The sequence below is a fragment of the Acanthopagrus latus genome, chromosome 13, assembly GCF_904848185.1.
Source record: "Acanthopagrus latus isolate v.2019 chromosome 13, fAcaLat1.1, whole genome shotgun sequence".
NCBI lineage: Eukaryota > Metazoa > Chordata > Actinopteri > Spariformes > Sparidae > Acanthopagrus > Acanthopagrus latus.
Genome location: NC_051051.1, coordinates 28088895 through 28103017, shown reverse-complemented (window position 1 = coordinate 28103017; position 14123 = coordinate 28088895). Strand labels below are relative to the sequence as shown.

Genomic DNA, 14123 nt, shown 5'->3' with positions numbered 1-14123 from the left:
GTCCGCTAAAGAGTAAGTAGTGTCCCGTAGAAAACACAGTGGCCCCAGGGAACACAAAACACACGAGTCAAACTACACACCATCAAACAACACACCGTCCGGACATCCTTTCAATATAAAACACACACAAATAGTACTTCCGCACAGAGTCTTCAAAATAAAAGAACGACGAGCCGTCAAAAACTGCTTACAATTGTAAATCGTTTTTAAAGAACAAACGCCAGAATGTAAAGAAAGAAAATCATGATGTTAAACACAAAGATTAATGATAATAGTTGATAAATATTTTGATTTTCTGGTGGCTTCAAAGCCTATTGATGAGGCAATAATCTATAATGTCTGATATTAGTAAACAACACTTTTTTTTATTTCAGTGTCTTTAAATCAACGAGATAAATTAAAGACTTGTTTTAATTTGTCATGCTCAATCATTTAATTTATTACACAGAGACATTAAACTGTAATGACAGCAGCTGATAAATATAACTTGATATACACCAGAAATGAAGAAATCATCATGTGTGAAGAGGTCGGGTTACAATGAGCGTATGATACATATTAATCAGTGGTGACAGCAGAAATAAGAGATAGTAAGCTAAATGTAATCTGTTTCCAGGTTAAGTATTTATGGAGACAATTTATTGATCTGATCAGGACCATGTTGAGACACAGTAATGTCAATATTTGAGTATTTTTGTTGATTATAATGAAATTATCAGAGATATATTCATTAGTGTTTGTAGTGTATTAATGTTAATGGGAGACCTTATTGATCTTCACATTATTAACTCTGATCGCCCTCTTCTGGATATTTCCTGTCCACACACTGAGATCAATAGTGATGATTGATCCTCTATGGATCATCTGTGTGTTTACTTATGTTTGTGTGATTCTCTACTGTGCATTATATGAATTTTAATGTTATGTTGTTCCCGTAGGAGGTCCTGAACTGAAAATGAAGTGTGAAGACCTTCATGATTTTAGGTTTCATATAAATTAACGTTTGTTTTTATATTATGTGTTTACATGCCATTATTTTATATCAATCTATTACCTATTTTATTTTTCATGTCATTTCTCTTTGCTGGGACTTTTCTATTCAAGAGGAGGAGTAAGTAAAGTTTTTCCTGCGCAGGATCGATAACGTTTTCGTGATTCTGTTGAAAACAACAATTGTAATTTTAAAATATATAATTTGCTGACACTTCAGGCTGAGGTTGGACCTTCAGATGACCTGATGATGAGACTCAACAGCCAACCATCTTCCTTCAGCAACTTATTTCTTGTTGCTTTAATGCAGCCATGCTAACAGGTTAGCGCAGTTTGATTCACATCACAATCACCTGCTTCATGTAAGCTGATGTCATATATTACATTATAATCCCTATATTATACTACATTCCTACATTCCTGTACTCCTTATATTATATTGTATTCCTTATATTCCTTGTATTATACCAAATTAATTTTTATCATATTTATATTCCTTATGTTATACCACATTCCTTATATTATATTATTCCTTTTGTATATTCTTTAAATCATATAATATCTATTATATGAGCTGTCAGCTATTTATTAGACAGATAGGGTTAGACAGATAATCTCAAACTGAGATCCAGACATATTTCATCAAACTGGTGTTTGTGTGTGTGTGTGGTCTGGTTGATATTTTAGTCTTTGATGAATTCAGGCCCTGATGTTGGACGTAGAGTAACAGAGGACAGTACCACTTCATGACCAGCTATGGAGGACACAACACGTTTGAATGAAATCTGATAATCACAAAGTCAAATGAAGGGAACAAAGACATCTGTGAGTGTGTGGAATATTAAAATGAGTGACACAGTTCTTTGTGTTCTTTACAGCAGTTTCATTAAATGTATTTGTGACAAACTGCAGCCACATCATAACATGATGACATGAAGTCATTATGAGTATTTACACTTGACCTTTTTACAGTTAGGTTTCTGTCCTCTGATTGCTCCTCTGAGCTCACGTGACAAGCCACTGCCTCTTTCTCAGTGCATCAAGTTTATAGGAAGTTAATCACGCTTCCAGAGCACTTTTCAAAATAAAAAGATTTCTTACCGCCACAGCCAGAAATCAGCAAACACCAGCTGAAACACATGGTGTCCTCTGCTTTAAGAATGTGCAATGTAAAGACAACAGACACACAAACACAATTCACACAGTCAGAGAGTAACTTTATACTTCCATTCCACCACATTTAAAAGGCATTCTACTTTTTGTTCCATTACATCTAGTTTTAATAAATTAGTTACTAGTATATAGATATCTTCACCTGTACTACTGTTGAATTTTTTATAAAACTGTCATTAGCTGTTCACACTGCTACACAAGAGGAACATGTTTCCTCTTACTCCTACATGGTGGATCCCATCACAGTTGTGCTTTATTTTGAAGGTAACTGTCCGGTGTTTCTCTGCGACTCTTTGTTGTTTCACTGACGGAAGCGTCACATTACAGGTGAGGCCTATGGCCGCGTTCCATCTGGAGACGTGTCGCTTTGTTCATGTCGCTGTAATAACTGAGTCGACCAACAATCCACTGCTAGTTAAGGCTACTTAACATCAGTAACGGTAGTTAATGGTAGTTAACGGTAGTTAATTTTCACGTAGTGGTTGTACAGGATGTCTACGTGGCGCAGGCTGCACGTGAAGGTGCGCACAGCTCGAGCTTTATTGACGTCCCGGCGGGAGACTCGACCTCATACATGGACGTTAATTCAAAGCCTGAGTTCAGGCTCAGCTCTCCGAGTGACTTCTTCAAAGGTTGGGACTCAATGCTGACGAGCTTGACATACACAGAAAGAATTATTGAATGACAGCCTAAAGTATTAAAGTGTACGATGAACGGGGTTATGAGCGTTAGGGTATAACGATTGTTTACCATTCGGTCCGCTCATAATGTTTGTAAACAACAAGTTGGTGTTGCAAATGTAAACTTTCACAGTAGTGTTTATAGCTAGTCTACTGGGATAGAGGTCAGCTGTATACATATTTCCTAACATATGAGTTATTATGAGTGCCGAATGGTAGATTTGTTGCTAAAGTTTCAGAAAATATGTGGAGTTGTTGGTGTGTGAATATCTGGCGAACAGTGATGAAGAAGAGTAAAGTCTGTCTTTTTGTGAACGAGATCTGGAAGCCCAGCTGGCAGCTATGAGGCAGAAGGCTGCTGACGCTCTACCGGGGAGCAGCTGGAGCCCACTGGAGCTCAACCCGAACCTCCCGCCGGAGAGAGCCGACATCGTGATTGTGGGAGGCGGAGTGGTGGGCTGGTCCATCGCCTACTGGCTGAAGCAGAAGGAGAGGGTCCGAGGAGAAGTCAAAGTGGTTGTGGTGGAGAAGGACACCACGGTGAGGACCGTATATATATAAAATAAAAAAAAAAGTTTCAGTGAGTTGCTCACGTTCACAGCAGCTCAGTGATGATTATGAAATGTTCATTGGCTCTACACAACTCTGTATTAACCTTGTGTGTGTGTGTGTGTGTGTGTGTGTGTGTGTGTGTGTGCAGTACTCCCAGGCCTCCACAGTGTTATCAGCTGGAGGGATCAGACAGCAGTTCTCTCTACCTGAGAACATTCACCTGTCTCTGGCATCTGCAGACTTCATGAGGAGCATCAATGTACATCCTGCAGAGTCATGTTATGATCGCCTGTGTGTTTCCTGTCTGGACCACCTGGGGCATGCTGTCATTGATTAACTGTGATTGATTACCTGTGTGTCAGGACCACCTGGGCGTGCTCAACGAGGACCCTATCGACCTCCAGTTCAACCAGTCAGGTTACCTTTTCTTGGCCAGTGAGCAGGTGGCTCACATCATGGAGGAGAACTACAGCATCCAGAGGTGTCAGTCATCACTACAGGTGATAATAACTTCCTGTTGAGTTATTGATCAGTCATTGATTCATTGATTGATTGTCCTGCAGGAATGTGGGGGCCAAAGTGCGTCTTCTGTCTCCAACTCAACTGAAAGACAAGTTTCCATGGATCAATACAGACGGCGTGGTGCTCGCTTCATACGGTCAGTGCATATCATAATCAATCAGTACTTTTTCTGTGTAGGAATTTTAACTATTTAACTTATTAACAGTAATTACCTCACAAGTATTGATGTAGAAACAGCAGTAACTGTATAATGTGTCAGGTACAGAGAACGATGGGCTGGTTGGGACTGTTGGACTGCGCTGAATGCTGCGGTTAATGGTTAAATGTATATATTAATTTAAATGTGATATATGAACATCTGTCTAACAACAGTAACTGTTTAATGTCTCAGGTTTGGAGAACGAGGGCTGGTTCGACCCTTGGACTCTTCTGAACGCCTTCAGGAGGAAAGCAGTCTCCATGGGAGTGTTTCAGTGCTGTGGAGAGGTCACAGGTTGGTTCTGACCTCTGACCCCATGATGGAGCTTTCTGTTAAAATGTGACCAATTCACCGGAAAGCTTCACATTTCTCCAACATACACAGTCAACATCAGGTTTTATAAACGTGCGCTTCATGTGTGAGAATCAGTGATCAGTCCTAGTTTATTCTGTCAGTTTGTAGTGGACCAGTTTTATGATATTTACATGTTGGTGGAGGAGTTTGTTTCGCTGAAATTTTCTTTCACATAAAACGGGTGCTTTTTAAATGTGGCTTGATTTAGTTATTAATTCACGTGCTGTTAAAACATCAAACAGGAATCATGTGGCGCAGTTGGTGAAGATGGCCGCATGAGATGAGGCTCTGACTCGGCATTGGTGAATTAATCTTGTAATTATCATCTAAAATTGTTAAACAACTGTGTTTTACACTCAGAAACTCTTATGGTCACATAGGATGCCAAAGCAGCTTATAAGGGGGGACATTGATAAGCATGTGCAGTCTCAGAACACAGATCATGAGGGCGACGGCAACAGTTCAGGGGACCCAGAGGCAGCACATGTCTGTCAGGACATTGCTAACATCTCTGCTACTCTGTAAAAAATATCCGGCGATTAAGCCAGGACCGAGGACACACGCCAAACCACAGTTTTGGTTGAAGGGAAATTGTCTTCACTGATGGTATCAGTGTAGTCTGTATGGTTACAGTGGAGAAGGGGGGTGGAATGGCAAGAGGATACTGATAAAAAAAAATGGAGGTGTCGCTAGAGGCTAACCCTGCTGCCACTGAAGCAGAGACGGAGGATCTCCGCGACAAACTTGAAGATATGGAGAACCGCAACAGACGGAATACTCTACAATTCGTGGGCATCCCAGAAGGTAAAGAAAGCAGAGACATGATGGTGTTTATGCAGAAACTACTGATGTTGGTCCTCGACTGGGATGAATCTGTGCAGCCACCAGAGATCGAAGTGCTTTGATGAGCTGAAGATATATTCAGGAGATTCCAGTTTAAGGTTAGGGTTAGGGTTCTGAGGGTTCTATCTGAAGGAGGTAACAAAATTGAAGGAGCGGGGTCCAAGGACACAGCCCTGGGCAAAACCGCTGGAGACTGGAGCAGGAGCTCGATCTTAGGCTCTTGAGGTGGACAAATTGTGTGCGACTGGTGAGATAGAATTTCAGCCAAGCCAGAGAGATGTCAGAGATTCCAATGGAGGCCAGCCTGCCCAGCAGGATGACATGTGAGACAGTGTTGAAGGCTGCTCAGAGGGCGAGGTAATGACCTCTCTAGTACATAAAGATCAAGTGGGTTTCATGCATAAATGCAGTTCAGGAGACAACATTAGATGGTTTTTTAATATTATATGGGCAGTCTCAAATTCCAATTCGCCAATTGCTTCTGTTTCACTTGATGCTGAAAAAGTGTTTAATGGGGGGAGAGGGGACTTTTGTTTAGGACTTGAGAAATGTTTGGTTTGGGAGGAGCTTTTATTAAGTCGGTACATCTATTATATAATTGCCCAGAAGCAGCAGTACAAACTAATAGATACACTAATTCATATTTTGAATTGGGGAGAGGTAGACGTCAAGGATCACTACTTAGCACTCTGCTCTTCTGTTTGCTGCCTGAACCCCTGGCAGCTGAAGTTAGCTATAATGATGGGAGTGACGTATAATGGCTCCATCCACAAATTATTGATCTTTGCAAACGATATTCTTTTACTGGTTTCGGACCCTGCAGTATCAATACCCTCATTGTTGTACACAATTAACACAAACACACAGACACACATATTGATAGATATTGATATAAAGGTTATATAAAGGTCAACTGGGATACATTCAAGGCTTTACTTTTGACAAAGTATTGTCTAAATACACTCTTCCAAGCGGGCAGATTCAAATGGACCAAGCAGGGATTATAATACCTTGGTATCCTTTTTCCCCCTGAATTGGATGATATTATTAAAGTGAACTTTGACCTCTTAACACAGAGTCTAGGTATTGATGCAAAACGTTGGTTGTCACTGTATTTATACCTATGGGGAAAAGTTAACGTCGTCAAAATGAACTGCATCCCCAGGATTAATTAATAACGTCACTGTCTTCCATTACAAATCCCAGACAGCTGCTTTGAACAATTCGATAGTATATTTAAAGATTTCTGGTGCGATAGAAAGCGACCATGTATGAATATGAGGAAATCACAAAGGCCAGTCAACAGCATCAATTTGGCTAGTCCATTTGGTATATTATTATGCATTTACTTTCAGGCATTTGGTGCACTGGGCTTTACCTCCAGAGAGAGCAGTCTGTATCTGCCCCTCTCCCTCTGACTCACTGCTTGACCCGATCAGTGTCCAGGGACCGGAGAGTGAGGCTTATTCAATTTAAAATTCTACACCAATTTTATTAGACCCCAAGTAGGCTCTTCAGATTTGGCTTAAAAGACTCAGCTACTTGTTGGTAGTGTGGTATGGATGAAGGGTACACTGGTACATGATCTATGGTCATGTGCTAAGATTAATCAACATTGGATAAAGATTAACAGTTACATTGTTAGTGTCATAAAAAGGATTTTTTGTTGGTAAAGTATTGTTTGCTTTTCCCCAAACACCGGAATATTGGACACAGACTGCTGTCATGATTGGATGACAGATTATCCTCAGGAACTGGAAGAAGTCTGGGGAACCTCCTTTTCAGGACTGGGTGACTGAACTAGGCAAAGTAGCTGCATATGACAGAATGTCATACAGGATGCAGGACAGAACTGGGCCTGTACCTCGACACTGTAGCAGTGACAGTGTAAAGAGCAAGTGGAGGCTCATTGTCTGTAATGGACGGGCGTGAGATATGATGGACGTTGTTTGTTGGGTTTTTTGTTTCCTTATTCCTTTTAGCTTACTTACAGGATTGTGTTTATTATGACCTGTCATGTCTGAGTTGCTGGCACCAGTATTCTGCATACAATCACCTGATTATCAAAATAGATTAATAAAATGAGCTGAGAAAACATCTGCAACAACTTAAAACAATTTCCAAGTCTGGTTTCTTAAGTTAATTTATTTGGTTTCATGCTGTCCTGCCAGAGTTTTTAGGCATAAAACACAAACAGGTCTCCCTCATTGCTCTTCCCTCCTACCGTGGTTATGGTTAATCCAAGGGTTATGTAGGCATCATCATATTACTAGGTTTATGCCGGTTACGTCATGTGTTTTCTTTTCCTCTGACGCCTCCCCCTTTTTTCTTTTTACCCCTGTCAGAAGCCCCTATTAGATAGAAAAGGTGGAACATTTGCTCCGAGGTAAAGGCGGCAATGTGCCGGCCTGTCTTTCTAAAACGGAGGCGTAATATTCCTCCTTTTCCAAAAGCCTCTGAGGCAGGCGTAAACATGTGACGTGACGTGAAGCTCGAAGTTGGGCTGTGAACAGTGACAACGAATATGTCTTCAAAATAAGAGCTTTACATTGCACCCCATTGGAGTTTAGAACTGGGTTCTTAGTGAGGGGCTTTTAATTTGAAAGTAGCGACCGCTCGTAGCTTGCTGCTACAATAACAAGCGGACACGATCAAACAGCTACAGAGACCGAGGAGACGCTGCATCTCCTGGACCTCTGCAGCTGTCCAGTTCATGTTAATGTCTGCGGATGAAGTGATGGACTGACTTCTGTGATCAGATGTTTCCTGGTTTTAAAACTCCCCGGCTGTAGGTCGCACAACAGTGCAGGTCACCTACACCTCCACCCATTTCACATCTCAGACATAGATGTGCAGGCAATTGCACATCTATGTCTCGGATTTACATAGTTATGGAGGCGGAGCAAAGTGTTCCCTCCGAGGCGTCAAATTGGCGGACCAAAACAGACCCCCAATTTACCGCCTTCTGTCTAAATCCTCGGGGTAGCCGCAAAAACGACGGCCAATTGGCGGCTTAATGCCCAGTAAAAAAAAACGGCTAGAAACTTCTCCACAGTTCCTCCTCCGCCAGCTCTGAACACCGGTGTTCGTGTTTACTTCTTCTGCTCTACTGGTAGTTTGAGCACTGCTGCCACCTAGTGGCCGGAGCCTTTTTTTTTTTTAAAAAATCGTTCAAGCATCAACACTGAAACTCCTGCCCTGCCTCCCGCACCCCACTATTTGAGAAGTACTGGGTTAGGGTTAGGGTTTTAAATGTATAAGTGGGTTGACCCCTCTTGGATAAAGGTGGGGCAGTTGGGGGTGTGTTTTGTTGTTGTTGTTGACAACTTGTCTTATATTATGTCATGTGGCTGATCTGAATATTATAAAAATTGCAAATCATAAAAACACAATCAATCAGGTTTACACAGAAGACTGAACACACTCTGCTACCATGGAGTGTGGATATCGATCAGCTTTGAATGTGAGAATATGTATTATTGATCAGTTGTGAATGTGTAAATAAATATCGCTTATTGATCACCTCTGATTATCTGGTATCTGTATGTCTCCACAGATTTCAAACACTTGACTAACATGGTGATGACAGCTGATGGTGAACATCTTCCTCTCAGGAGAATACAATCTGTCAAAGTAAGTAAAGTAACTGAGTACATTTACTCTTAATACTGTACTGAAGTATTTCCCTTAAATGCTGCTTTTTATTTTTACTTCACTACATGTCAGAAGTAAGTATTTCTGCTTCACTAAAAGTGTCAGAGTTACACAAAAATCTGAATATGAAACAGACAGGGTGATGATTTTATTATATTTTAGTTTATGTCTGTTTATCGTGTTTGTGTGTCAGGTCATTACAGTTCTTTGTCTGGATTGATCGTTTGTTTTCATTTGTGTTAACATAGATAATAGTAATTATTTATAAGCAGGTCACTGAATAGAATCATAAATGTTATGTTAATCAAATCAGCTCGACATCAGCTGACAGTTAATCCCGTCATACACAGTAGTAAACATGTCATTCTCAGTAAGTGTGTATTCACCTGTTAGTACTTCTTTGTGTTTTTACTAGAGAAGGGTTTGAATTCAAGACTTTAACTTGAGTATTTTCACCCTCTAGTATTAGAAGTTGTACTTCAGTAAAGTGTACAATTGGATTTGTATTGATGTTGTATTGTTGTATATTGATGTATTGATCAGGTACAGATGCCTAACAGTCTGGAGTATCAGCCCGTTGAGTGTGCGATTGTGGTGAATGCCGCCGGAGCATTTTCTGGTAAACTAGCGGACATGTTGGGAATCGGCTTCGGTCCCAAGAACACCATCGCTGGAATACCACTTCCTGTAGAGCCTCGAAAAAGGTCATCCATAAACTGAAGGAGATTTGTTTTTCTCTTTGCTGCAGCGCCTCCTTCAGGTCACTTCATGAACATTCTGACAGCTAACAGTGTCAACTGCTTTAATTTGAAACATACTGGTTAAACTGGGCTGTGAGTGGTTTCAACTGGTCTCCCAGCGAGGACAGAACACAGTCAGACTCACACTGAAGGTCTGATGATACAGGCACAGATCAGAGGGATTATCAATAAACAAGACTCTGGATTGGTTCTGATGTTGGGTTCGACTGAAGCACAATTATATTCGAGCATCACTGACATGGAAATGACCCTACCTGTGTGTGTACAGTGTGTTATACTAATTTATGTCATGTTTCAGGTATGTGTATGTAGTCCACTGTCCTGACGGTCCAGGTCTGGATACGCCCTTCCTTATTGATTACTCTGGAGTTTACTTCAGACGGGAAGGGTTAGGAGGAAACTTCATCACGGGGACTTCACCAGAGGAGGTCTGACACACTCTGAGGCTGCTTCATCAATATTTCAATCAATCACAATCAAGGGTTTATAGAGTTTTATCAATATTTCTATCAATTAATATAAAATGTTGATGCTTCTCTTCTCCGTGGGTTGGTTCAGTCAGAGGAGCCCAACACCAGGAACCTGGACGTGGACCATCAGTTCTTTGAGGACAAAGTTTGGCCCAGTTTGGCTCATCGAGTTCCAGCCTTTGAGAAACTGAAGGTACACATGTGATATATTGATCTATGATTGATCAGTAGCAAGGTTTTCTTTGGTTCTCTGACTGGTAATTATTTAACACATGTTGGTCCTCTTCATTAATAAAGCAGAGTGTCAGGACCATGAGCAGAACCACACAGCTGACGGTGTTGAGATGAAAGTTGTAGTTGAATAGCTTCACCACTAGATGACACGGAGTCCCACACATTGGACTTTCAGGGAGAACGAGTCTTAGTCTTAGTTTGAATAAATAATTATAATCAGACTGATGTTGATATCCTGTCTGCCTCTCTCAGGTGACGAGTGCCTGGGCTGGTTACTATGACTACAACACATTTGATCAGAATGGAATCATCGGTATCCACCCTCTGATCAATAACATGTACTTTGCGACTGGGTTCAGTGGTCACGGCCTGCAGCACTCCCCTGCTGTGGGTCGAGCAGTTGCAGAACTCATTCTGGATGGGAACTTTCAAACTCTGGACCTGAGCGGACTCGGCTTCAGACGCATCCTGACACAGGAACCCATGATGGAGAGGAACATCGTGTAGAACAAAACAATGTGTAACATCAAGAACATCATATGTAGAACGACTCCTCAAAGGCCAGACCAACTGGTCCACATCTAGGCTGACCAGCTGCTCGGTCCTGACCAGAAGTCCATGATGGAGAGGAATAATGTCCAGAGGAAGCAGAATCTGGACTTGTCTGATTCAGACTTTTGCCACATTATCACAACTCTTATTTTTCAGCTGATTGTTTGTAAAAAAAAAAAAAAAAAATTGTATTGATGTGAAAAAATGTCACCAGTTACTACCTCACAATGGTACTTAAGTACAGTACTTTGATAAATGTGAATGACCTTTGATCGACGTGTGAACAACGTTTGATCGACATTTTAGAATCAGATTGGAAATTCCTTTATCAGTCCCGCAAACGGGGAAATTGGTGTGTCACAGCGGCCAAAAGACAGTACAATATAATAAACAATAATTGTAAAAACAATAGAATAAAAAGGTAAGAAGAGCCACAGCAGAAATAGAAAGTAAACGGTATATACATAATATGTACAAATATAAAACTGTAATTATAAACAGTGGCAGTGTATTGTTAAAAAATATGAGTATAAAAATTTGAAAATGACAAATTAGTGAAGTGTGGAGTATTTATTGCATAGTGAGGTCCACTGGAGCAGTGCTGGTTCTACAGTCTGACAGCAGCAGGAAGGAACTGTGGTACCGCTCCCTCACACACTTGGGCCTGCGGTACCTGTCCAACCTCTTGCACCGGGTCCAGAGGATCCCAGGATGGATCTGGTCTCTATAAGTTTATCCAGTCTCCTCCTGCTTGCTGCTGAGATGCGGCTGCTCCAGCAGACAACTCCATAGATTGATGTGTGAACAAGATTTCTGTATTCTATGTTCTGAATATTCTGTTTCTCATTGAATCATTTTACATTTTATTACATTTTTCTTCTTCTGTTCTTCTACAAATTCTTTATCTAGTTAAAAATGTGTATGATAATGTGACACAGTCTTTTATCATTTACTTTGTATGAGTATATATTTCTGTTTCATATTGATCAGTTCCAATACAGTTGTATCAATAATCAATAATCAACACTAATATTCAACACTTTGTAGTTGTGTCGTCAGTTATTGGTCAGAGATCCGATTCAGTTTGTTGTCATTTAACTTTGAGACAGTTGTGAATACAAGTACACGTTCAAAACTGTTTATTTCACTGCTTTCCATTAATTATATTTCTGAATTTACTTATTTATTAATTTATCTATTTATGTGATATTTCTGATGAATCGAACTGTCATTTTCCTGTGTAGGGCAGAAGAGTATCAGTGACCACTGAACCCTGTTAACACTGCTGTTCGTTCAGAGTCATATACAGCGTTGAGATCATATTGAATACAGCACAGAAAACAAGCTGAGGAGGGTTAGGGTTGGATGACTTTTACATTTAACATTAAATTCAGAGGTTTTTAAATGACAATATGAGCTCAGTTTGGTATCTGGATAATTCACCTTGTTACATTATTTCAGTTGGATCGGATGTTGTAAAGAAACTGAGTAGCAGATGGAGCCATTTGTGTTTTTTCAATATTTTTAGGTGATGTTTCTCATTTCATTTGGAATGAGACAGGAGCAATCTATTAAGTGAGGAAGACATTAAAATGTTTTAACTGTAAATGAGAATGACATCTGTAACTGAACCATCATAAATAATCATCACAGTAAAAATACTCAAATATATCATGTTCTTAATAAAAGCAGCTGATGTACCAATTAAAGGTTAATATTGTGATTATTGAGCTGCATGAATATCAAATGACGTCTGTTGGTCTGTAGAGGTCACGTACAACGTTTACTAAATATCACCTTTGACTAGTTACTCTGTCATGCTTGATCTTTTTACTCATCTCATGTTTTATGAATATTAATTTGTTAATACATTATCTTTGTAATTAGTTCATTAAAGCTTTTTTTTTCTTTCAGTCAAGTTTTTCTATAAAAGTTTAATTTCAAAGCTGCAGACGGGTAAATCAGAACTGAGCTTGAGTACTCTGAACTGTACTCCAGTAATCTGAGCTGTAATCCAGTACTCTGAACCGTAAACAGCTTTTACGCATTCTGTGAGGAGAGTTAAATATTTAATCTTGTCTAGATTCTTTTTGTGTAAAAACGGTTCATGCTGAGCGGTTATTAGCCTGTTTGGGCGGACTCAGCTGTGGTGAATAGGCTCGATGCCGAACCTGCATGAGTTAAATCTAGTACATATGGCCTGGTCACCACAGCCGAATGAAGACTGTCGAACAAAGATGTAGGGAGTCTCTCTGCAGGAGTCCATCAAGGGAGTCCAATTAACTCACTGTCCACCACCCATTACAGCCATGACTCCTACCCAATCAGTCAGGACTTCAAACCGCAGAAGACTTCACCAGAGAACCATTTCTTGAGGATGTAACCCAGACAATCGCTATTACCGACATTAACCTTTAGGGCATTGAGCAGATGCTTTTGTCCAAAGCATGCCAATACTCCAAAACATGAAAACAAGAAATGACAGAACGGAGTGTGTAGAGAACCAATGTGCACACAGTATTCCGACCCTCCAACACACCGCGCTGATTCGTTAGCACACCGCCAATCAGAGAATCCAATGGCTCAGACGTCCGACAGCCAACCTCCTCAGATTTCACATGCTGAATCGGAGCAGACAACGTCCAACCGGCTCTGAAAGCTTTCAACGCAGCTGAACACACCAAACAGATTTGTTCCCGAAGTCTGAATCTCTCCAATTGCTTCAGATGTCTAACAGTTGGGCCGGTGTGTTCCTGCCTTAACCTATTGCATTGAATCCAGAATGCTGCAGCGCATTTTCAGTACAACCAAATTCCTCCATGTGACCGCCTCCTCCATGACCTCCACTGGCTGCCTGTTGTGAGCTGCATCCAATTCAAGATGATGGTGCTGGTCTTTAAGGTCGTCAACAGAACTGCACCCGTCTACCTCCAAACCCAGGTCAGATCACACACCCCAGCAAGAGAACTTCGCTCATATACATCAGCAGGCCAGCTGGTAACTCCATTGCTGAGAGCAAACAAAGGTCACTCAGAGAAGTCACGACTCTTCTCTGTTCTGGAGCCTCAGTGGTGGAACGCACTCCCGACCAATGTCAGGACAGCAGAGTCACTCTCTGTCTTCAGCAGGAGACTCAAGA

General features: G+C 40.8%; 1 protein-coding gene across 1 annotated transcript; it reads left to right on the top strand.

The window, feature by feature from the left end:
• Window positions 1-2461: 2461 nt before the first annotated feature.
• Window positions 2462-12693, top strand: foxred1 (FAD-dependent oxidoreductase domain containing 1). Its single transcript, XM_037119978.1, has 11 exons — window positions 2462-2795; window positions 3163-3383; window positions 3544-3654; window positions 3758-3876; window positions 3959-4053; window positions 4309-4410; window positions 8870-8946; window positions 9511-9671; window positions 10027-10156; window positions 10287-10391; window positions 10685-12693. Exons 1-11 carry the CDS (start codon window positions 2738-2740, stop codon window positions 10937-10939), a joined length of 1434 nt encoding a protein of 477 aa, XP_036975873.1. The 5' UTR covers window positions 2462-2737; the 3' UTR covers window positions 10940-12693.
• The last annotated feature ends 1430 nt before the right edge of the window (window positions 12694-14123 follow it).

Coding starts and splice junctions, on each gene's coding strand:
- foxred1 (XM_037119978.1), top strand. CDS start 2,738: ATGGACGTTAATTCAAAGCCTGAGTTCAGGCTCAGCTCTCCGAGTGAC. Junction 3,384..3,543: donor TGGTGGAGAAGGACACCACG/GTGAGGACCGTA, acceptor GTGTGTGTGCAG/TACTCCCAGGCCTCCACAGT. Junction 4,411..8,869: donor GTGCTGTGGAGAGGTCACAG/GTTGGTTCTGAC, acceptor ATGTCTCCACAG/ATTTCAAACACTTGACTAAC.